Source organism: Melospiza georgiana, chromosome 17 (genome assembly GCF_028018845.1).
Source record: "Melospiza georgiana isolate bMelGeo1 chromosome 17, bMelGeo1.pri, whole genome shotgun sequence".
Classification (NCBI taxonomy): domain Eukaryota; kingdom Metazoa; phylum Chordata; class Aves; order Passeriformes; family Passerellidae; genus Melospiza; species Melospiza georgiana.
Genome location: NC_080446.1, coordinates 9,184,076 through 9,206,563, shown reverse-complemented (window position 1 = coordinate 9,206,563; position 22,488 = coordinate 9,184,076). Strand labels below are relative to the sequence as shown.

Below are 22,488 nucleotides of genomic sequence, written 5' to 3'. Positions count from 1 at the left end.
TCACCGGGGCTCTGCGGGCTGAGGACACGGCTCAGCTCGTCTCCCTCCATCAGTGCCGGGGTGCTGGTGCTCCCAGCCCCTCGCCCCCTGTCCCCCAGCACCCCCATCCTGCTCAGCACCCCCGGCTCTGGAGCAGCTCCAAGGACTCCAATCCTTCATTGCCAGAGATGTTTCCCTCCCCAAGGCTCGGTGTCTGGTGCTGGGCCCCAGCTTGTCGCGGCATTTCCCAAGGTTTCTGCCTGTGCCGTGTTTTGTCTGCTCCCAATCAGTGTCTTTTGTTAGTGTCTTTGCGAAGGCGATAAGATCGCTTCCCCTGCGCTGTCAGCCTGCCCGTACCACGGCCATTGTATCCTTGAGCGATCCAGGAAAGCAGGGAAGCAGCCGGAGCGGGGCTCGCCGCGGAGCTGCCGGCGCATCTCTCCTCGGGGAGGTAGGGCAGAGGATGGAGCCTTTTCCTGCCATCCAGCTTGCCAGTTAATTTTTTGGGGGAGACAGCCCGGAGCGTGGGTGTTGGGCGGTCCAGGTGGCATTTCCAGGTGGCATTTCCAGCGCCGGCAGCGAGGACGGGCATGCCGCTGCCTCGCGTACCGTGATCTGATCCGAGCTGAGCTGTGCAGCCGAGTGTGCTTCATTTTTAATTGCTTTTGGAGAGGGTAGGACTGGGCTGGCCTCTCCTTGCTGCGGCCTCTGCCCCGGGCAAGTTGCTCAGCCCTGGCACCCTCCCCTCTGTCTAGGGAGGAATGGAGGCAGGGAAGACCCCAAATGCAGAGCCAGCAGCACAGGGTATAGGTGGGGATGGCAGTGCTGGTGTTCTCTGAGCCTGGCTGTGGCTGTGCCAGTGATGAGCTGGTGAGGATGGCAGCCCCACTGCCAAGTGAGCAGCAGGACTGTGCCAGATGTGCCAGGGAGTGCCAGGCTGCTGCCACAGCAGCCACCTTCAGCCATCAAACAGTCAAATCTGTCACCATGAGGTTGCTGGTGCATCCATCCACCCAGGGACCTGCCCTTCCCCATCAGCAGATCTGGTATCTTGCTGCTCTGGCACATGGCTGACCCCAGGCTGAGGCATATTTGGATTTTCCTCGTGACATTTTTGGCTCTTTTTGGTCTAATCATTCTTGTGGCCCGTGTCACAGCATGTCTGGGGGCAGGGACACGGGCACCACGTGTGTACGTGGCACAGCTTTATTTGTATGTGCTGCAGCCTGGAGTTGGGGCTGCAGCTTCCCCCCTGCATCCCGCTGTGCAATCATTGCCAGCCAGTATTTGTCAAGTACAAATTACAAACCATTCAACGTCTTAAAGAGCTGTCAGTCAGCTCCCACTCATTATCCTAATCAAATGCACTAAAAATAGTGACAAAACTTATTAGTAGGGGGAAGGGGAGGCCATGAAAACAAACCTGCGGTGGGGCACGGCCCCTGCATGCAGACACTGGGATATTCCCTTGGTATGAGGTGTGAAACCCGGGATGTTGCCCTTGGATCAGGTGTGAAACCTGGGCTCCAGCTGGGACAGGAGCCTGGTGGGATACTGCTTGGGGCCTTGAAGTAGGGTCTGAATCCCCTCTGTGCAGGAGCAGGAGCCCCTCAGGGGTGGCTGAAGCTTCTGCCCAGCACTGGGTGAGCAGGGCTGGTTGGAGAGAGAATTTCCTTTCTGTAGGAGAAGAAGGAGCATTTCCTGCAGGAGCTGGGGCTGGGAAAAGGTGGCAAAGCCAGGTGAGAGGGGCTGCCCTGGCTCTGCAGGGCCATGTCCTCCTCTGCTTTCCACCTGCAGCTCTGCCCCAGGCTGCTGCTGCTGACTAGGGTCCCCCCATCACGCACACTTGTGACAGAAAACCGTCCTTTTTGAAAAATTTAGCTAAAACACGCTTTTCTGGATGAGTCAGGCTTGAGCAGCACAGGTTGCTCCCATACCTTGTGCTTGGTTTGTCTCAGCTCTTGGAGCAGATGACTCATCTCGGGGGACAAGGTCTCTGCTTGGTGGCCGACCGTGCCCTGCCGCAGGTCGTGGCTGTCCGGAGATGGAGCAGCAGGGCTGGAAATGCTGGTGTGTCTGGAGGAACCGGCTTTGCTTTTCCCCTGAAAAATCCATTGCTGGGCTGGGGGTGCCTCTGCTCCCCTTCCGCTCTGGGACATGGCTTGGGGCCTGCTCTCCCATCTCCGGTGGGGTTGATGAACTGGAGCAGAGAATCATCCCCTCTTCACACAGCAGAGATCAGAGCGAGCGGTGTGAGCTCGCCGGAGGGGTGGCGAGGAGGAGGAGGAGGATGATGAAGGCAGCCCTGGGCAGTGAACCATGGCGTGGTGGGAGAGGATGTCGGGGCTGCCGCGGTGCTGACGCTCCCTCTCCTCGCAGGCTGCAGCGGGAGCTGAGCTGAGTTCTCTGGCAGCACCTCCCCACCCTGCGGCCAGGCTGCAGCTGAAAGCACCGGTAAGACATCTCCCATGGCCCGGGCAGTGGGCACCGGGCACTGGGCTGTTTCACCTTCTGGGGGGCTCACAGCGGTGGCAATGCGTGCTGTGCCACAGCCAGACGGGCCCTGGAGCATCCCGGGTGGACATGGGGCTGGCTGCAGGTGCAGAAGGCACAGTAGTGCTCTGCAGTGCTCCTGGTGGAGCTGAGGCCCTGCAGCCCATGCCAGTGATGGGTCTGAGGCCCCACAACCCAAGCCAGTGATGGTTCTGAGGGCTCCCAGCTCACTCCGGTGATGGTTCTGAGGGCTCACAGCCCATGCTGGTGATGGTTCTGAGGGCTCACAGCCCATGCCACTGATGGTTCTGAGTCCTCGCAGTTCATTCCAGTGATGGTTCTGAGGCCCTGCAGCCCATGCTGGTGATGGTTCTGAGGGCTCCCGCCTCACTCTGGTGCTGGATCTGAGGCCCCATGGCCCATACCGGTGATGGTTCTGAGGCCCCACAGCCCATGCTGGTGGTGGTTCTGAGGGTTCCCAGGTCATGCCGGTGCTGGTTCTGAGGCCTCAGCTCACTCCAGTGCTGGTTCTGAGGGCTCACAGCCCATGCCCGTCCTGGTTCTGAGGCCTCAGCTCATTCCGGTGATGGTTCTGAGGCCCCACAGCCCATGCTGGTGATGGTTCTGAGGTTCTGATGCCTCGCAGCCCATGCTGGTGCTGGTTCTGAGGCCCTGCAGACCATGCCAGTGTTGGTTCTGAGGTCCTGCAGCCCATGCCAGTGATGGTTCTGAGGCCCTGCAGCCCATGCCAGTGATGGTTCTGAGGTCCTGCAGCCCATGCCAGTGATGGTTCTGAGGTCCTGCAGCCCATGCCAGTGTTGGTTCTGAGGTCCTGCAGCCCATGCCAGTGTTGGTTCTGAGGCCCTGCAGCCCATGCCAGTGATGGTTCTGAGGCCCTGCAGCCCATGCCAGTGATGGTTCTGAGGCCCTGCAGCCCATGCCAGTGATGGTTCTGAGGCCCTGCAGACCATGCCAGTGATGGTTCTGAAGCCTCACAGCCCATGCCAGTGATGGTTCTGAAGCCTCACAGCCCATGCTGGTGTTGGTTCTGAGATTCTGCAGCCCATGCCAGTGTTGGTTCTGAAGCCTCACAGCCCATGCTGGTGTTGGTTCTGAGCCCCCACAGCCCATGCCGGTGCTGGTTTGTGCCGTGCCGCTGGCGCTGCCCCCCGAGCGGAAGGCAGGGAGTTCCTGCAGGCTGCAACGTGCCCGGGGTGCTAATCCCCGCCGCAGGAAAGCTGTGAGCCGAGCACAGGCAGCGCTGGCCATGCTCCAGCCCCCTGCACAAGCCCTGGGAGGGGGACAGGGGCAGTCCTGCTGAAAGGCAAGGGGTGGGGAGCGATGCTGAGCCCCCCATCCCAGCGCTGTCAGCTGTGAAAAGCAGGGCAGAATCCCACTGGGCATCAGCCAGGCTGCCCTGGCTGGGTGCTGCTGGTGCTGAGCATCCCTGCAGCCTGCTGCGTGTGGAAATGCTGTATTTATTAGACATAAATTTATTAGACATATACCCAGCATAGCTCCTGGCAATGGGTGGTTTTTGCAGTCTGGCTGCTATCCCACAGCTCCCAGTGATGCTGCTGGGGTGTGCTGGGAGCCACCAACACTTCCTCCTTTTCCCATTGACTCCAGAGGGGTTTTCATTGGTTTTCATTGGTGACTGTGCCAGGGGCAGGGGGATCTCTCCCTGGTGCCTCCTGAGGACCTGAGTGCACAGCACATTCCTGCTGTCATTAATCACTCCTTTGCCAGGCTCTTGCACAACCCTGCATTCTCTCAGGGGAATCTGCACCCTTTCCTTTCCAGCTGCCAAGGGGGTGTGGGAGCTGCAAGGGTTTTCTCAAGCCCCTCTCCTCCCTGGGGACAGGTGGAGAGCCACAGGGATAAAGCCATAAAGCAAAACGGTCGTATTGGTTGAGTACCCACGACTCAGAGTGGGGATGGTTCGAGGCTGCCAGTGTCCCTGGGCACAGTTTGGGGTTGCCAGCCTGTATTTTGCAGATTGAAGGCAGAGTGTGTAGGTATTCACATGCAAAACAACAGGAGAGCTTGGAGTGGGGCTCTGCAGCCCCTTCCCCAGGGAGCTGTGGGCTCCTGCCTCCTGCTCCTCCATCTTTGGCTCTTGCAGCCAAAGCCCTGCCAGGGCATTGTCCCAGTGACCAGCACATCCAGCAGAGCCCTTGCTTGGGAGGGTCAGCACCCAGGGCAGGGTGGGAGCTCTCCCTGCCCAGATTGCTGTGTGAGGAGGGATGAACTCACAGTTCATGGTGTTCCTGGCCAGGACATGGCTGGAAGTTGCACATCCACAGGCTCACAGGTGTGAAGGTGAGGACCCCCTGTTTTAGGGAAGTCCCTGTCCCCTGTCTGTGCTCTGCTTCTATCTAATCTCTGGGCATATTGACTGTTTTATACCTTGATTTCCTCAGCACACTGATAAATAATTTTCTGACCCAGGCTCAGAAAATGTGCTTGGGGACACTTGTGTCCCCAGAGTGCTGCTAACCCACCACCCTGGCTGGGGTGTTTTCCTGCCTGGGGAAGTGCTGCTTGCAGGGGAAACTCTGAGCAGCTCTTCTCTGGCTCACTGTCCCGTGGGGAGTCACAAGCCACACGGTCACAGCCCTGCCATGCTCCCACTTTTCTCCCTGCACTGCCACTGGCATCCCGGGAGCCCCAGTGGGTGCCAGAGCCCCGGGCAGAGGTGAGCAAGGGGCTGGCTGGGGACAGGGAGGTGGGGGCTCCTTGTCATCACTCCTCAGGTCTTGCTCTCCCCTACTGCAACAAGCTTTTAGAGTGCATTTATGGGGCAGACTCCTTCCCCTTGGCTGCAGGATCTGCCTCTGAATTGCCAGAAGTGACCACTTGCAAGTCCAAAGCTTTTATTTGACCCTTATTTGCTTTGAGACCCCCAAAGTCTGGCACAGGTATGGGTGGACTGAGTCCTGTGGCAGATAGAGGCATGGTCCCTCCTCATCACCTGCACCCACAGGAGGAAGGACAGCTCTGCTGCCCACTGGAGTGGCTGCTGGAGTCATACCCAGCCCAGAAAAACTCAGCTTATTACATTTCCCAAACCATGGCAGGATCTGAGCCTGCCAGCACGGGTCACACAAGGACACTGCTGGTCCTCTGTGCAGTGTGGGAGCTGGAGAGCAGGAGATGGAAACTGTGTCTTTTGGGAAATAAGCCCTGATGGTCAGTCAAAGCCCTTGCTGTGGGAGGGGAGCCGAGGGGGACAGGGAGCAGCTTGTGCCTGGCACCCCTCAGCTTTCCCACAGCAAGAGCCAAGGCTTTGCCCCACTGGCACTGGGGCTGTGCAGGCTGCTGGGGCTGCCCATGGCTCTGGGGGGCTCAGCCTGCGCTTCTCTGCAAAGCTGGGCTCAAAACCCTCTGCTGGATGAGGCTGAGCCCTCCCAAAGCCTCTCTGTGTCCAGGTCTGCACCCCGTGGGCAGCAGCTGCCTCCTCTGCTGCTTCCCTGCTTGTTTTCTTATCAGAGCTGCTCTCCTCCCTGCTTGTCTCCACCTCCCTTTTCCCTCCTGCCATGCGTGATCTAGCCTAAATATTTCCTGCCATAGCTTCAGGACACTGCTGGGTATCCTGCCATCTTTAGAGACTGCAAATAATTCCCTGCCTTCATTTATGTCATTACCTTGAAGGTATTTATAGAGTGTGGTCTTGAGTGGAAAGGAAGGCTATATATAAACTATTTCACTATATATAAAAGCGAGATCCCTTGGTCCTTAGCTGCAAAGTGCCTGAAACTGCTTCTGATTTAAACTTTTATCCTGTTGGCTGCATGCTTTGGACTTCAAAGGTCTGTCTTCAGTACTTAAATCCCCATCCTGGTAGCAACTCATGTGTAGGAGGAAACACGTGGGGACTGAGCTGTGTCCCATGGCAGGTGCCTGGCCCAGAGCTGCCACAGTCTCAGCACAGGTCCAGATTCCACACTCAGCATCTTTGCTCTGCCCTCCCACAGCTCAGCATGCTTCCCTCTGCTCCCAAACCGTGTCCTGACAGTTTCTCTGCCTGCTGCAGCCACACAGGAGGTGTCTCCGTGCTAATGAGGGGCAATGGTATCCCAGGGCAAGGGCAGCATGGCCAGACTGCCCAGCAGCTGCTGCTTGAACTGACTCCAGAGGTTGTTTCATTTCCTGGTGGGCAGGCATCTGTCACTCGAGCCCTGGGAAACAACTTCTTGTTCTTAACGATAATAATTACAGTAATAATAACAATGACAATAATAATAATAATGGTGATGATGGTGACGACGATGATGATGATGATGATGATGATGATGATAATAATAGAAGCCCTCTGTGTGTCCTCCAGCCCGGGACCATGGGGAGCAGCAAGAGCAAGCCCAAAGACCCCAGCCAGAGGCGGCGCAGCCTGGAGCCCACGGAGAACACCCACCATGGGGGCTTCCCAGCCTCGCAGACACCCAGCAAGGCGGCTGCCCCCGATGCCCACCGCACCCCCAGCAGATCCTTTGGCACCATGGCTGCTGAGTCCAAGCTCTTTGGGGGCTTCAACACCTCTGACACCGTCACCTCGCCGCAGCGCGCCGGGGCGCTGGCTGGTCCGTGGGGCTGGGGTTCACCAGGGTGGGGTCGTGGTGGGTTTGTGAAATAGGGGTCTCCTCAAGCCAGCTCAGCTGCTTTAGAAGGCATAAAATCAGCAGGATGGCTTCTGTGGTAGTGTTGGAAACAGAAAGGTTTTAATAAAAGGCAAAATAACAAAACTCTTTACTGAGAAAAACCAAGCCAGGTGCAAAAGGTCCTTGCCCCTGGTAAAACACCTCACAAAAGCCATTAGTTTCTTTGTTCTCTTTTTTTTCTAGTAAATTGCTCAGGTGGGACTTCTTGGCTCCTGTCCAATTAGCTGTCCTTAAGTTTGAGGTGAAGTCCCCCAGGTCCTATGAGATGTCTTTTCACTTAATTGAGGAGTGAAACTTCTGGGCTTGTTTCCTTTTAAAGGGGACAAACCATAATTTTGTCACTCCGTCAACAGGGGGCACATCCCTATCGGTTTGTGTCCAGCTTCTTGGGGTTTGGGGTTTTTGAGGGACTGGGCTTGGGGGAGGAGCAGGTCTGTGTTATCAGTGGGAGGCAGTGTCCCTGTGGCTGTGCCCTCCTGAGTGCTCTTTGTCACAGGGGGAGTCACCACCTTCGTAGCGCTCTATGACTACGAGTCCCGCACGGAAACCGACCTGTCCTTCAAGAAAGGAGAGCGCCTGCAAATCATCAACAACACGTGAGTGTCCCTGCAGCCGAGCCCAGGGGTGAGCTGTCACCTCTGTCCCTCCTGTGGAGCCCCAGCCCAGCCTGGCAGGACCAGCTGTGCCAGGGATGGATGGGTGCTCAGAGGATGTGCCAAAATGCACACGGACGCGGTGACTGGTCCTAGGACACTGACACTGAAAGCAGTCATTTGCCTGCTCCCTCATCCTCCTGACCCTGCTGCTGGTCACTGTGGCCTCACAGCCTTGTCACCAAGCCGTGTCCTCTCTTTGCTGGCCATTCTGTGCCACCACAGAGCCATTCTGTGCCCTCCAGCAGAGTCCTGACCAGTCCTGTCCCCATCCATGCTCAGCTGCCTCTTGTTGGCCTGGACACCTCCCTCAGCTTCATGGTTGCTTTTCCCTGTGCTTGTACACTGTCTCTGGTCTCAGCTTCTCTCTTGACTCTTTCTTTCTCTCCCTCCATGCTGTCGTTTAGGAGAAAAGTGGATGTCAGGTGTGTATTGCACATTCTTACTGTTATTATAAGTGACCTAAATGATCAAAGCCTGTCTGCTGCCCACTTGAGGGCAGGTTGGATGGAGCAGGGCTGGGAGGAGATGGTTTCCAGATGGTTTTGTGGTTGGTTGCATTTGTCCTCTTTGAGTGACCAGAATAGAGCAGGGAGTCCCTTCCCATGCTGGGGAAATGTTCCATCAGAGCTGTGTCTGCACCTGGGAGCTCTGAACCCATCCCCTTTCCTTGTCCCATGTGTGGCTCCCCTCTGCATTCTCTTTCCAGCTGGCTCTTCACTACCTCCTGCCTTTTGCATTTTTCTTTTGCATTTTTTAAATTTTACTTTTATATTTCATGAGTGGCTCTGGTATTCAAGTATTTCCTCAGGGTTTGGTTTGAGGACCCCCTGGTTTGCTCCCCATCCTGGTCACCACAGCATATCCATCATGAGCAGGGCAGCGTGGCCAGCTGGAAGATGCACCTAAAAATGATCCTGTATTAACCCCATGTGTGCTCTGTCCTGACAGGAGGCACACACAGGCCAGAGCCTGGCTGGCAGAGCCAATGTCCCCAGTGTCCCCAGCTGTGGAGCTGCCACAGGGTCCTGAGGGTCTGCAGCTCCTGCTCCCCCTCCACTGCTGCCTTCCAACCTGGGCATCCAAAACAGCAAAGTCAAAGGGTGGAAAGATGAGGGAACATCCCAGGAGTGAGATTTCTCCTGCAGTGCTTGGGCAGTGTGGCTCAAACATGTTTTCAATCTGATCCTTGTTCTCGTTGTTCCAGTGCTGTTTATTAATGGTTTGTTTCATCTATGAAGTCTGGGATGTGCAGCGTTTCAACATTGTAGGAAAAGCCTGAATTTGGGAGTTTTGGTGCTTCTTACTTTCAGCCTCAGCAGTGTGTGAGCCCCATGCTTGAGCTCTGCTCTCTGGCTGTTGCAAAGTGAGCTCTGCCCATGGGGGTCCAGATCAGGCCCATTTATGAGGGGTTTTTCTTTTCACCTTTTATCAGTTCTGGGGTTTCCACACTTTTTCTTCCCTTTACTGCTGTTTGTCAAAGGCTCAGTCACAGGGAAGGCTCAGTCTGTGATGGGCTCTGCAGCACCCTGGGGAGCAAAAGGGCTTTTGTTGGTGACACAGTCCTTTGGTGGAGGGTGCAGGATGTGGCTGCCAGCCTTCCCAGTGCCTGTGTGGGTGAGATTTCCACAAGGAGAGAGGTGGTGGAGGAAGTTGGGAGTTTGTGCAGTGCTCAGGGGTGAATCACTCTTCTCAATGACCTCCCAGAGATGCTCACACAGTCTGGGAACAGCTCAGGCTGCTGCACTGGGGGGACAGCCACAGACAGATGTGTGATGTCCCTTTCCTCTGGTCTCCCTGGCAGGACAGGGAGTGCCCTGGAGCTGCAGGGAGGGCACTTGGGTTCAGTCCAGGAAGGGCTGGCAGGTGCTGGGCACAGTGGCCAGGGTGGCACCAGATTTTGGCTGTCCTGACGGGGCTGGGGTTGCTCAGGGTGAGATGAGAAGCCTCCACATCCCTCACCTCCCTGCTCTGGGTCATCCTACCAATCCACCCAGTGCAGAAGGGCTCTTGTGGTACCATTTCCAGTGGGAAGAAGTCTCCTCCCAGCCAGCAGGCAGCCAGCTGGGATGTGGTAGGATATTTTGGGTAAGATTGTGCAGGGAATTGTTGAAATGCTTTGTTTTGATGATGATGATTATTATTTTTTTTTTCCCCACTGAGACATTTTTGGAATAGTTTGTTTTGCTGAATTCCCAGCTTGTAGCCTTGCAGGCCAAGCTGGAATAAAGCCACAAGTCAAAAGCTGGGCATTTTTCAAGCAGATGTTTACTATGGTCCTGTGGGAAAGGAGCCCAACCAGCCTCCTGTCCCCTTCAGAGCCACTTCAGTAAAGGTGACTGGGGAAACAGCCCTGGCTGAGGAGCACAGTGAGGTGTGCTGGGGCTGGAAGAAGCTAAAATATCATCCAGGGCTGCTGTGAGGTTGTTCCAGGGGCAGAGCCCAGCTCTGTGAGTAGGAAGAGATGCCTGGAAGGTCCCCACCAAGTGGCACCATCACAGGGAGCTGGGGGCCATGTCTGGGTTATCCCATTGCTTTGAAGCATCACTGGTTTAGCTGGGAAAAGCACAGGTCACAAGCAGCTGATGAGTCTGAAGCAAGGATGGAGGTTTACACGTCTGCAGGGTCAGGGATGGGTCTGGATGTGGTCTGGTGTTCCTTGTAGTGGTGGCTGAGGTTATTGGTGTTTTTCTGTAGCTTGTTTGTGGAGGTTGTCCTGCCAAGTTCTTGTATCCTTACGGGGCCGTTCCCACGAATCTGCACTTTCCCGTAGCCTCGTCTCCCTTGTGGTCAGGATGAATTCAGAGGCTGTCTTTGATGGGCAAGAAGATGCAGGTGGTGGGAGGAAAAGCCCTGCTGTCCACAGGAAGGGGAAGCCGCCTCCTGCAGTGCTCTTGTTCTCTATTTGTTGTCCTTTCCAGCCCCATCCGGTGGGAAGGAGGGCAGAGCACCCTCCAGCTCCTGGGGACATGCCTGGGGTCACTGTGCCCGGGGCAGGAGGGCTGGCTGGGGCTCAGCTGCAGGTTTTTAGCGACAAGGAGCCTCGCTCATGGCTGTGCAGGCACAGCCCTCACTGGGGCAGCAGGAGGCTCAGGGTCGGGCTGCAGCCTTGCAGGGGCTGTGAATGGGACACCCGGGCTGGACAGATCCTGCTGCATCCAGGCTGGACACCACAGACCACAAACCTCAGCCCTGTCCTGCTGCTTTTCTGCAGCCTGTGTTTAACTAACTCCCTTGGGTTTTCCTGGTTCCTTTTCCAATCGCTGCCATCCTTCTGTCGCTGCTCCACGTTTCCTGTCCCTCCCCTTGCCTGCTGCTCCCTGCTGCCAGGACCCCCAGTGCCCCCCAGCCTCCAGCCAGATACCCTTCCCATTCAGGTGGCTCTGAAGGTGTTTTGGCTTGCTGGCTGCCCCGCCTGATTCGGGTTTAAAGCATTCCATATGTGGATGGATGGCCCCAGGAGCGAGAGCTCACCCAGACAGAGCCAGGGGCAGGGGCTGGCAGCAGGAGCTCTCCTGGCTGGGTCTGGCTGTGGGGCTCTGGGGCTGCACCTTTTCCCAGTGGGGCTCTGTGCTGGCTCATCCTGCCCCGGTGCCTGTGGGCGGGTGAGGGGCTGGCTGGGGGGCTCCTGGCTCCACACTGAGTGTGTTTTGGTTCTCTTGCAGGGAAGGTGACTGGTGGCTGGCTCATTCCCTCACTACAGGACAGACGGGCTACATCCCCAGTAACTATGTGGCGCCCTCAGACTCCATCCAGGCTGAAGAGTAATTGCCATCTTTTAGACAGTTTATAGACAAGTGATAGCAAACACACCCTGAGCGCTTCCCCTCCACCCCTGCCCTGCTCCTGGGAGAAGCCTCCAAGCCCTCTGGGTGTTTCCTTTTTGTTAGTTTTGCCCTGTGAATGTGCAAACCAGGCTCTCTTTAAGGCCATAGTGCAGTGCTGCAGCGTGCTTGCATGGTGGAGGGGTGAGTGGTGGCATAGCAGGGCTGTGGATGCTTTTGCTCTGGTTTTTGTGGAGAGCCTGGAGAAGGCTCCAGGGAGATCTCATTGCAGCCTTCCAGAACTTAAAGGGATTCTTAAAAACAGAGAGGTGTTTTACACGGGCAGAGAGGCCTGTGAAAGGACAAGGGGCAACTAAACTAAAAGAGGAGAGATTTAGATGTTAGGAAAAAATTCTTTACCCATTGGATGGTGAGACACTGGCACAGGCTGCCCAGTGTGGCTGCCCCATCCCTGCCAGTGTTCAAGGCCAGTTTGGATGGGGCTTTGAGTAACCTGGTTGAGTTGAAGGTGTGGCAGGAAGGTTCCAGCCCCTCTGGCAGGGAGGCAATGCCCAGCCCGGGCTGTGTGGGGATGTGACACACACTGAGGTGCCCGAGCCCAGACACAGCCCCTGCTCTCCCAAACCTGCAGTGGGAGGGCCAGGGCTGAGCCCCCTGCTTGGGCAGGCAGTGGAGGGGGGCAGTGCCAGGGGCTGAGCCCCTGCCTTTGTCCTGCAGGTGGTATTTTGGGAAGATCACTCGCCGGGAGTCCGAGCGGCTGCTGCTCAACCCCGAAAACCCCCGAGGGACCTTCCTGGTCCGGGAGAGCGAGACCACGAAAGGTGAGCGGGGCTGGGGGGCTGCTGGCCTGGAGGAGATCCTCTCTGGGGGGTGTGGGGGTACCCTGAGTCCCCTCAGTGGCTGCTGCTGGTGCTGGTCTCCAGGGAGCCAATGCTGATGCGGCCATCACATCACCGGTGACATGCCTGTGCCAAAGGCACTGTTACACCACTGGGCATGTGGGATGTGGCCACTTCTCTCCCACCACTGCCCACCCGGTGAATGCCCTTCTCAGAGGTGGTTCAGCTCATGGCAGGGTGGAAGCCAGGGGTCTCACCAACTCTGGCAAGACCACCAGGCAGGATGGTCTCTTTTCCTGTTTGTTTTTTTGTTGGTGGTTTATTTGGCTGGGATTTTGTACATCCCCAACTAGATGGTTTTTTTGTTTTCTCCTGGTCCCTGTATAGTGACAAAATCTTGAACATGTGCTGCCTGGGCAGCCAGGCTGAGGGAATGATGAACTTTAGTCCTTTCAAGTCTGACACTTCGGAAAGTGCGAGTTGTGATCTTTGAGGTTTTACTGCCTGAGGATGTTTCTTACCTGGTTTAGTTTGGCTCCAAATGCACCTTTGGGAAAAGCTCCTTGATGTTCCTTTCTGGTTTTTATGCCTTGAACTTTTCACTATTTGTTTTATTCTGATGGAAGCAGCTTCTTCAAGCAGCAGCATACATCTTGCCCTCTGTTATCTGTGGCCCCAGCAACACCACATTTTTCTCATGTGGGCAGAGCAGAGCCAGGCTCCTGAAGCAATGCCTATGGTGGCACTTGTGCAGGAGGGAACTGTGACATAATTCACAGAGGTCTGAGGATGAGGGAAGAGATGAGGATCTGACTCCATGTTTCAGAAGGCTGATTTATTATTTTATGATATATATTATATTAAAACTATACTAAAAGAATAGAAGAAAGGATTTCATCAGAAGGCCAGTTAAGAATAGAAAAAAAAAGAATGATAACAAAGGCTTGTGTCTCGGGCAGAGAGTCCCAGCCAGCTCACTGTGATTGGCCATTAATTAGAAACAACCACATGAGACCAATCCCAGATGCACCTGTTGCATTCCACAGCAGCAGATAACCATTGTTTACATTTTGTTCCTGAGGCCTCCCAGCTTCTCAGGAGGAGAAATCCTAAGGAAAGGATTTTTCATAAAAGATGTCTGTGACAGGGAACTGTGCCCACCAGCCCCTTAGCTCCTCTCTGAGACACTGAGGAGCTGTTGGTCAGCAGCTCCCCCCAGCCTGGCTCTGCCTGCTCCTCTCCCCTTGTTAGCACATCCCATAGGATGGCTGCTGGCAGAGCTGCTGTGCAGGCAGAGGGCAGCTGAGGTTGTGATGGTGTGGCATGGCTGTAGCTGGGGGATGTGTGCCATTCCTCCCTGGCACGTGATGCCAGCTGGTGCAGCCAGGAGCTGCTCCCCATCCTGTGCTTTTGGGTGAAGGCAGCACCTCCATGCCCAGCCCTGCAGCGGGACCCCATGGGGAGCACCCACCCATGGCACATCCCCTGCAGCCCCTCTGTTGTGCCCACAGGTGCCTACTGCCTCTCTGTGTCTGACTTTGACAACGCCAAGGGGCTCAACGTGAAGCACTACAAGATCCGCAAGCTGGACAGCGGCGGCTTCTACATCACCTCCCGCACCCAGTTCAACAGCCTGCAGCAGCTGGTGGCCTACTACTCCAGTGGGTAGCCATGTGGGTCCCCTGGGCTCTGGGGGGCACCCTGGGTGCTGTCCCTGCCCTTGCTGCAGGGTGGGTGCTGCTGGAAGTCACTGCTGCACAGGGGACACCAGAGCAGCTGTGTGGGACTGTGGTGCAAAGCTGGGTTCAGGCAGAGGGTTTGGGTTTGGGTCCCCAGGGTGTTCACAGGACAGTTGTGGGTAAAGACATCGCATGCCTAAGTACCCAGGTGTCACCCTGCTGCTGTCCCTTCCCGTGCCAGAACATGCTGATGGCCTGTGCCACCGTCTCACCAACATCTGCCCCACGTCCAAGCCCCAGACCCAAGGCCTTGCCAAGGATGCCTGGGAAATCCCCCGGGAGTCGCTGCGGCTGGAGGTCAAGCTGGGACAGGGCTGCTTCGGAGAGGTGTGGATGGGTAAGGACCATTGCCACCCTGCTGTCCCCTCCGTGTCACCACCTGCATCCTGTCCCCAGCCACTGGCAGATGCCTGGAGCTGGTGGTGGGGTGGGGAGCAGGGGAGGGACACAGCTTCCTGCCCTGTACGTGTGTCCTGAGCAGCGTGTCCTGTGCCACAGGGACCTGGAATGGCACCACCCGGGTGGCCATCAAGACACTGAAGCCTGGCACCATGTCCCCAGAGGCCTTCCTGCAGGAGGCCCAGGTGATGAAGAAGCTGCGACACGAGAAGCTGGTTCAGCTCTACGCTGTGGTGTCAGAGGAGCCCATTTACATTGTCACTGAGTACATGAGCAAGGGTGAGCAGGGGAGGGACACTGGGGGGACAGATGAGGGGCTCTGCTCCTCTGGACTGCTCTCACCATGGTCTTTCTCACAGGGAGCCTCCTGGATTTCCTGAAGGGTGAGATGGGCAAGTACCTGCGGCTGCCCCAGCTCGTGGATATGGCTGCTCAGGTGGGTTTGCACATCCCTGGGCCTCCCTCATTCCTTGTGGGGACACTGTCTGCCTGAGCCCCTCACTGGGCTGTGGTGGCTGTCACTGGTCAGGCAGTGGGGTGCTCTGCAGCCTCGCTTGGTGGGTGCCCCTGTTGGGTCTCAGCCCAGAGCAGGGTTGCACTCCTGGACCATCATTTTGCCTGTTCCTGTTGCTACCAGCTCTCCCTGGCCAACAAACCGAAGTCTGCATTTCTTGGGCAGCTGGTGTTCCCCACACCTCAGCTGGGTCCCACTGCAGGCCTGTTCCCCTCAGTGGTGGCAGGCTGTCCCTGGGGACCCTCGTGTCATCCTGTCAGCCACAGTGCCCCATGTGCTGCTCCCCACAGATCGCATCAGGCATGGCCTACGTGGAGAGGATGAACTACGTGCACCGGGACCTCCGGGCAGCCAACATCCTGGTGGGGGAGAACCTGGTGTGCAAAGTGGCTGATTTTGGCCTGGCACGACTCATCGAGGACAACGAGTACACGGCTCGGCAAGGTGCGTGCCCAGGGCTGCTGGCACCAGAGCAATGGCCACTGGTCCCACAGTGTGTGTGCCTGGAGCCACCATGTGGCCCTGGAGGCACCCCCTCACCCTGCCTCTCCATCCAGGTGCAAAGTTCCCCATCAAGTGGACGGCCCCCGAGGCAGCTCTGTACGGCAGGTTTACCATCAAGTCTGATGTCTGGTCCTTTGGCATCCTCCTGACCGAGCTGACCACCAAGGGCAGAGTGCCATACCCAGGTGAGGGCTGGCACTTGCTGGCAGAGGCCCTGTCCCCTTTGTGATGCCCAACACCAGCTGTCCATGCTCAGTGCTTGCCCCTGAGCTGCCTCTTCCCAGGTTGGATCCTGCCCTATGGGGTGAGCAGATATTGGCCAGGATGCAGCATCCCAACCACCCTGTCCTGCTCTAGTCTGGTGACAAGGGACAAGTGCTGCTAGGCCTGGGGTTCTTCTCTCCCTGGGTCATGGGGATTGCCCCTAAGGCGGGCCTGGCAGTGCACCCTTGGTGTCCCTCAGGGACAGGCAGGGTGCAGGCCTGGCTCTGCTCAGGGACAAGGAGGGTACAGGCCTGGCTCTGCTCAGGGGCAGGGAGGATGCCTTTGGCTCTGATCAGGGGCAAGGAGGGTGCAGGCCTGGCTCTGCTCAGGGACAGGCAGGGTGCAGGCCTGGCTCTGCTCAGGCACAGGCAGGGTGCAGGCCTGGCTCTGACCAGTGCCATGTCTCCTCTGGCTGCACACAGGGATGGTGAACAGGGAGGTGCTGGACCAGGTGGAGCGGGGGTACCGCATGCCCTGCCCGCCCGAGTGCCCTGAGTCCCTGCACGACCTCATGTGCCAGTGCTGGCGGAAGGACCCGGAGGAGAGACCCACCTTCGAGTACCTGCAGGCTTTCCTGGAGGACTACTTCACCTCGACAGAGCCCCAGTACCAGCCTGGAGAGAACCTATAGACACGGGGCTCCTCCTGGCACCAGGGACGCCGCTGTCCCCAGCGCGGGGCGCCGAGGGTTGGCCTCCCCAGCGAGGGGCTGTGTTTGTGGAGCAGCCCTGAGCAGGACAGGGCACTGTGTGCAGATGCAGCCAGGGGAGCCCCTGGGATCCCCCATCGCTCATTAAGACTTGTGGCCCGTGTTTAATGAAGCGGCGCTGTTCTGCTGGCGAGAGGAGCCTGTGGGCACCAACACAGCCAGCTCAGGAGGGCAAGCAGAGCGTCTCCTGCCAAGAGACTTGGGTTTTGGGAGACTTTCCCCCTCACAGCTCTGGGGTGAGCCAGGAGGATTTGAGGGACAGCATCACCCCACCTCAGACACACGGTCTCAGTCTCCTGCAACCCCTTTCTAAATCAGCACAAATTTCCCTGCCCCTTCACCCTCCCCACCATCTCCCTCTTGGCTCCAGCTCTCCCAAGGGTGCTGGCAGAGATGTTTTACCACAGGGATGTCGCAATTCCAAGCTGGTTTGAATGGGATGATGTGCCAGAGTGGTGGTGGCAGCAAGGGATGACAGCAGAACTCTGGTGGTCCTTCTGGCCTCACCATGACCTTAAGGGCTGGTGGGTTCTGGGACTCTGAAATGTGACAGCTCCAGGCTCTAGTGACCAACACTGTCCCATTGGAGCACCCAAGCACACGATCAAATCTTCCAGCTATGTCTGTTCCCCCAAGGGACACATCTTGCCTCTCTGGGGAGCAGGACTGGGGATACCAGCAGAGCCCTCACCCTGCTGTGCTTTGCCCCTCCACATGCTCCAGGTCTTCCAGCCAGACCCTTGGGAAGTACCCCCCAGCCACCCTCCCCAGCTCTGCCACCAGCTTTCCCACCAGCAGAGTCCCCTGGGCTGGCCCTGCCACCAAATCCAGTGCCACTGTGGTGCTTGGGTGCACGGCCCACGTCGTGTTCTGGGTGTGGGAATGTTTTGGAGGAAGTACTCGACTTTCACAGATGGTTTTGTCCACCTGGTGTGTTTTTAGCTGCCTTCCCTCTACCCACTGTGTCTCAGCTTCCAGGCAGCAGTCCTCATGCAGCATCCCCAGTCACATCCCCCCTCTGGAAGTGCTGTGCCACATTTGCATCCTCATCTCGCCTCTGCTCGCTCCCAGAGGCCTCAGCCTTGTCTCAGCTTTGTCCCACACCCACCCTGCGGGGCTGATCCCTGGTGTAGGCAGGCAAGGCTCATCCCCTGCCCTCTCCCACCCAGCACCTGCTTGTACATAACCCTTGAGTGGTCCCTGCACCGCCCCAGACCTTGGCTTCATTGCATGTGTCAGTTTTCCCTGTCCTGTGGCTGTACCCTGCTGGAAAGCCTTCACCATGGTGGTTCACAAAGCTTCACTCCTTCACCTCCTGGGTCCCAGAGACCCTTGCTCAGAGAGACCTGGGGGTCTTCAGATGCTGCCCAAAGGGTTTTGGGGGCTTGGGGGATGCTGTGGGGCAGCGATGCTGGAGGGAAGGACCTGGAGAGGGGAGCCAGTGGCTGTGTCCTCCTCTGAGCCCTCAGGCTTTCTGTGCCTCCCCATCACCTTTGGGATGGTGTTTGCCTCTGGCACAGCCTCCTGGCAGGCAGCAGACCCAACCCACCCCTCACCAGCCCCTGCCATGCTGCCAGTGTCCTACAAAAGCTGGGTGGGACCCAAGCATGGGCAGGAGGTGGCCAAAACCCCTCCCCAGGTCTCCACCAGAGCAGGACGCAGGCAAGCCACTGCCTCTCACTCACTCACTCCCTCCCACAGTGCCCTGGTGTGGTTTGACCCAGCCACTTATTTATGAACCAAGTACATGGTTGATTGTTTGGTGGCTCCTTTTTTAATAGTAAAGCTTTTAAAGTCAGTTTGAACAGACTCTTCAGCAGTATGGAGAGGACATGCTAGCTTGAAGAGCAGCAGCTGGATAATGAATTTTTTTTAAATGATTTTGGGAGTTGGAGCCTTTTCTCCCCCCTTCCTTTCCTAGCAGGTTTGCTGTGTTGGCATTTCTGCATTTGGGCAGGGACTCCCCAAACCTCAGTGTTCTGGGTCTTCCCATGTTTGCAGCCTTTTGGGATGGGCAGCTGCCACAGATCCCTGTCCCATGGTGGCTGTTCCAAGGGGTGGCTTGTGCCATAGCTCTGCCTGAATTACACAAATCCCTATCCCTGGGAGAAACCTTTTACAGCTGTAACATGTGGAAGGCAGATTTGGTCTGGAAGCTGGGAAGAGAGAAGGCAAGCACATATTCTGTGGTGTGGCCTTTGGTTGTGTGGCACGTGCAGGGCCCTGGGTGCAGCAGGACAGGAGGGCCAGTGCAGCGTGTGGCTCTTCCCAGAGGGCAGCAGGTGCCCAGGAGGGCTGAATTCCCTCAGGCTTTCAGCAGGATCTGGTGAAGGAGATGTGCTGGGGACACTTCAGGGCAGTAAGGCAATCCCAGAGAAGCCCTCCTCCACGGGGCTGTGTGTCCACATGTCCGTGTGTCCATGCGTGTTCCTGTGCAGTGCTTGTGGTGGGACCCAGCATCACCAGACTCGCCACCACAGCCAGCATGACCTGGGAATGCAGAGCTTCCCCTCCATCATTCTGTCTGCCAAGTTACTTTTTAAGCCAATAGACTCCAGAGGGGAGCCCCCACCTTAGGATGCTCTTTGGCTTCCTGGGGTCCATAAAATCCTACAAGTCATTCTCCTCTGCTGTTACCATTTTTTACACAGTCTTTTGTAAGATCTCCAACTGACTATGCAGAGAATGTGTGGATCTGTGTCTCTCTCCTCAGCTCCCCTCACTTCCTCACTTGCCTTTTTTGGTGTCTCAGTAAAATATTTAGCTTTTTTTTTTTTTTCTTTTTGGATAATAATACAACTTTGGAAAAAAAACCTGAAAAGGTCCAGCTTTTTGGGTGGTGGGGGGGTGGAGATGCTTTGAAACTCTAACGTTGATGTAAATACTTTGCTATTTGATAATTAAATACAAACAGACCTCACAAAACAGAAGTGTAGCTTGTGTATGAGGAGATGGGTGCTGGGGGAGGCCAGGGTGCTGCTGCCAGCCTGACCTCTGGGGAGGTGCAGGGGACTGAGGTGATTTGTGTGCAGGGGATGAGGGGACTGGATTCAGAACTGAGGTGATTTGTGTGCAGGGGATGAGGGGACTGGGTTCAGAACTGAGGTGATTTGTGTGCAGGGGATGAGGGGACTGGATTCAGAACTGAGGTGATTTGTGTGCAGGGGATGAGGGGACTGGATTCAGAACTTCCAAGCCCTGCCTATGGCACTGTTTGCTTCCTCCTCTCCCTGTGTTGTCCTCAGCCTCAGTAGCAGCTGAAGCATCTTAAGAGGGCCTTGGGGTGGGGCTGTGGCTGCCCCTGAGCAGCTCTAGTGAGGAGGCAGGGGTCCTGTGCTGTGCAGTTTGTGTTGGCAATGGGCTCAAAAATGGCAAGGAGGAGTTGTTGTTTGACTTGAGCATCCCCTTCACTTACCCAAAGCTCAGTGGCAGCACTCCCCAAGAGTGTGGAGTCCTGGCTCCCACAGGATAAATGTTTTTGAGCACACAGGTGAGCCCTGAACTGCAAATCCCAAGTTGTGCTGAGGGCTGGGGTCTCTCCCACAGCCTAAATGCAGCAGAAGGTCTCCTGGGGCAGGAGCAGGGTGCTGTAGTTAAATGGTTGGTTCACAGCAGGACTGTCCCCCTGTGTCAGGCTCTCAGGTTTTGCTGGCAGTGCCACCAGAGCTCCCACAGTGCCTGTTACTCACTGGTAACAAGGGGTGGACAGGAGGCTGCCAGCATGTGCTCCCTCAGAGGACACAGCCTGCTGTCACTTGGATCTCATCCCCTCCAGCAGCAGGTCTGGGTGGCACCTGAGCCATCTGTCCTCCCTTGCCCTACTACCAGAGGATTTGCCTTTACTGAGTAGCAAAACCCTCTTGCCAAGGGGTAATCTTCAGGCTCTGGGGGAGGGCTGAAGTCCTTACCTGACTGTAGCTTGCCTCCCACGGCTGGGAAACCACCTGGTGGCAGAGAAAAGCTGCAGGGCAGGGCTACTGTGACCCTGAGTGATGTTTGTGTCTGCCTGGCTCAGGAGATTGGCTGGACCAGCCTGGGTGACAGCATGAGGGACAAGGCTGGTGCTATTGTCAGTGGGACTGTGTCCTGAGCTACTTGTGGATTCTTCCAGCCCTAATGGCTTCTCCATGGGATCAGCCTCTTTCCTCTGACTGCTGCTGTTTGTAAGGCCACGTTGTGGGCTTGTCTCAGGGTGAGCAGGAAGAGAATCCATGCAGAAGGCACTCATCACCCAGCAAGATCCCTGGCTGAGAGGCAGATGCTGGGAGATGATTCCTGCCTGCACCCTGAGCACTCTAGGGAGCTCAACTGCCAAGTATCAGATCCGAAGATGATGCACTAAGACAGATATCAGCCAGATCTAAAGCTTAAAATAAAAGGGCAAGCCTTGTGGTATTCCAGCTGCTCATCCTGGGAGTGCTCCCTCTCCCTGAGAAGGGTTGAGGAGGAGTATGAAAAGTCCCTGGGCCCTAAGGGTCTACTCACGAGTGCAAGGACTGCCTGAGCCAAGCTGCATCTCTATTTCTAAGGATTGGAACCTGGGCTGGCTTTTGTTTTGGTTTTTTTCCTTTATTGACCCTGCTGTGTCACTGATCTGTTATGTGACCTAGAAAAGAAAATGATCTCTCCCTCACACGGAAAGACAAAGGAACAGCTTAAGGCTCCAGCTCCTGTATCCAGGGAGCATCAGGCAGATGGACACTCGGTAATTCAGCAAGGTGATGACACTCACTCCGTGCCAAAGTGTCAAGTGACACTTGTGGGCAGTGTCCAGGCTCATGGGGGCCGGGCACAGCAGTGGTTTTGCTCTAAATCCCACTGCTCTGAGCCCCTGGTGCAGCTGCCCAGCTGTGTGTCCCCACAGAGAGCCCCCGTGGTGCCCCAGGATACCCAGGGACAGAGCCACCCCTCTGTTGTTCTGGCAGAGAGGGGCAGGACACCTCGTGTGGGCATTTTCCATGGAGCTGGCAAACGCCTGGCTGAGCTCTCTGGCTGTGTCTGCCCAGGCTCAGCCCCACTGTGGTGCTCAGGCAGGGAAGCTGTGATGCTGCTTCTCAGAAGCCATCGGGTTTGACCTGTTCTGCAGTCACAGGCTGGTTTTTCACAGTCTCTTTATGGAGAAGGATGAAGCAGGCATTAGCATGGGATGTGAGACTTGGTTGGGTTCCTCCTTCTGCCTGAGGCTTTCTGTCTGACCATGACGAAGTTGCTTTACTTTTCTATCTTTACAATGAAGATGGTATCTCAGGCCCTGAGGGAGGGTAAGAGTGCTGGAGAGTGCTGTGTGCACATCAAAGAGTGCTCCTTCTCTGCAGCAGGGCTGGGAAGCTTCTTACCCCATTGAAAGCTGTCCTGCAGCCTCCCTCTTTTGAAGTGCTTTTTTCATACAAGGCAAGAGCCTGCAGCTGTACCTTGTCCTGAACCCCACATACAAAGCCAGGCCTTGCTCTCATCCAAAGCACAGTCTGGTTGGTGGCTAGCATTTATTTAAATTGCTGTGAAGTGCCTTGGCTAGTGAGCAACAGAAGTGTTCTCTTGACAGGACATTAGCTTTAATACATTCAAACTTACAAGTTGCTCAGAGCACAACTGTGCCATGACTTGCAATGGGTGCCCTCCCCTCTCCTTTCCATTTGTTATTTATGCCTGAGTTGATGAGACAGCTACTGGGATTTCCCTCAGCCTGACAGGTGACAGAGCCGTCACATCTATTTTGGATGAGGCACATGCTTTCCTTTAACCATGTAAACAATAAATATGCCCTGAACTCTTTCTAATTTGGACCTGGTCTTCAGAGAAGGGATAAAGCCAAGCCTGTTTCAGCTCCACACCCACCCTTTAACACTCTCAGGTGCTCCTGGGTGCTGTTGGACCCCACAGTCTGCATGGCCAAGGCTGGGCAAGGGCTCACAGCAGCACGTGTGTCCCCCTGCATGGCTGGTGGCAGCTGGG

General features: G+C 56.3%; 1 protein-coding gene across 3 annotated transcripts in view; it reads left to right on the top strand.

Moving 5' to 3' along the window:
• SRC (SRC proto-oncogene, non-receptor tyrosine kinase) overlaps nucleotides 1–19,445 on the top strand; it is a 29,358-nt gene extending 9,913 nt beyond the window's left edge. The window contains exons 2-14 of one of the 3 annotated variants that reach the window (XM_058036196.1): nucleotides 2,359–2,433; nucleotides 6,803–7,052; nucleotides 7,627–7,726; nucleotides 8,191–8,208; nucleotides 11,449–11,547; nucleotides 12,286–12,389; nucleotides 13,919–14,068; nucleotides 14,328–14,483; nucleotides 14,645–14,824; nucleotides 14,905–14,981; nucleotides 15,350–15,503; nucleotides 15,617–15,748; nucleotides 16,250–19,445. In XM_058036196.1, the coding sequence (XP_057892179.1) occupies nucleotides 6,812–7,052; nucleotides 7,627–7,726; nucleotides 8,191–8,208; nucleotides 11,449–11,547; nucleotides 12,286–12,389; nucleotides 13,919–14,068; nucleotides 14,328–14,483; nucleotides 14,645–14,824; nucleotides 14,905–14,981; nucleotides 15,350–15,503; nucleotides 15,617–15,748; nucleotides 16,250–16,458 (1,620 nt within the window). In that variant the 5' untranslated portion in view covers nucleotides 2,359–2,433; nucleotides 6,803–6,811 and the 3' untranslated portion in view covers nucleotides 16,459–19,445. The remainder of the gene's footprint in view (nucleotides 1–2,358; nucleotides 2,434–6,802; nucleotides 7,053–7,626; nucleotides 7,727–8,190; nucleotides 8,209–11,448; nucleotides 11,548–12,285; nucleotides 12,390–13,918; nucleotides 14,069–14,327; nucleotides 14,484–14,644; nucleotides 14,825–14,904; nucleotides 14,982–15,349; nucleotides 15,504–15,616; nucleotides 15,749–16,249) is intronic. The other 2 variants (XM_058036198.1, XM_058036197.1) reach the window with 2 other exon arrangements.
• The last annotated feature ends 3,043 nt before the right edge of the window (nucleotides 19,446–22,488 follow it).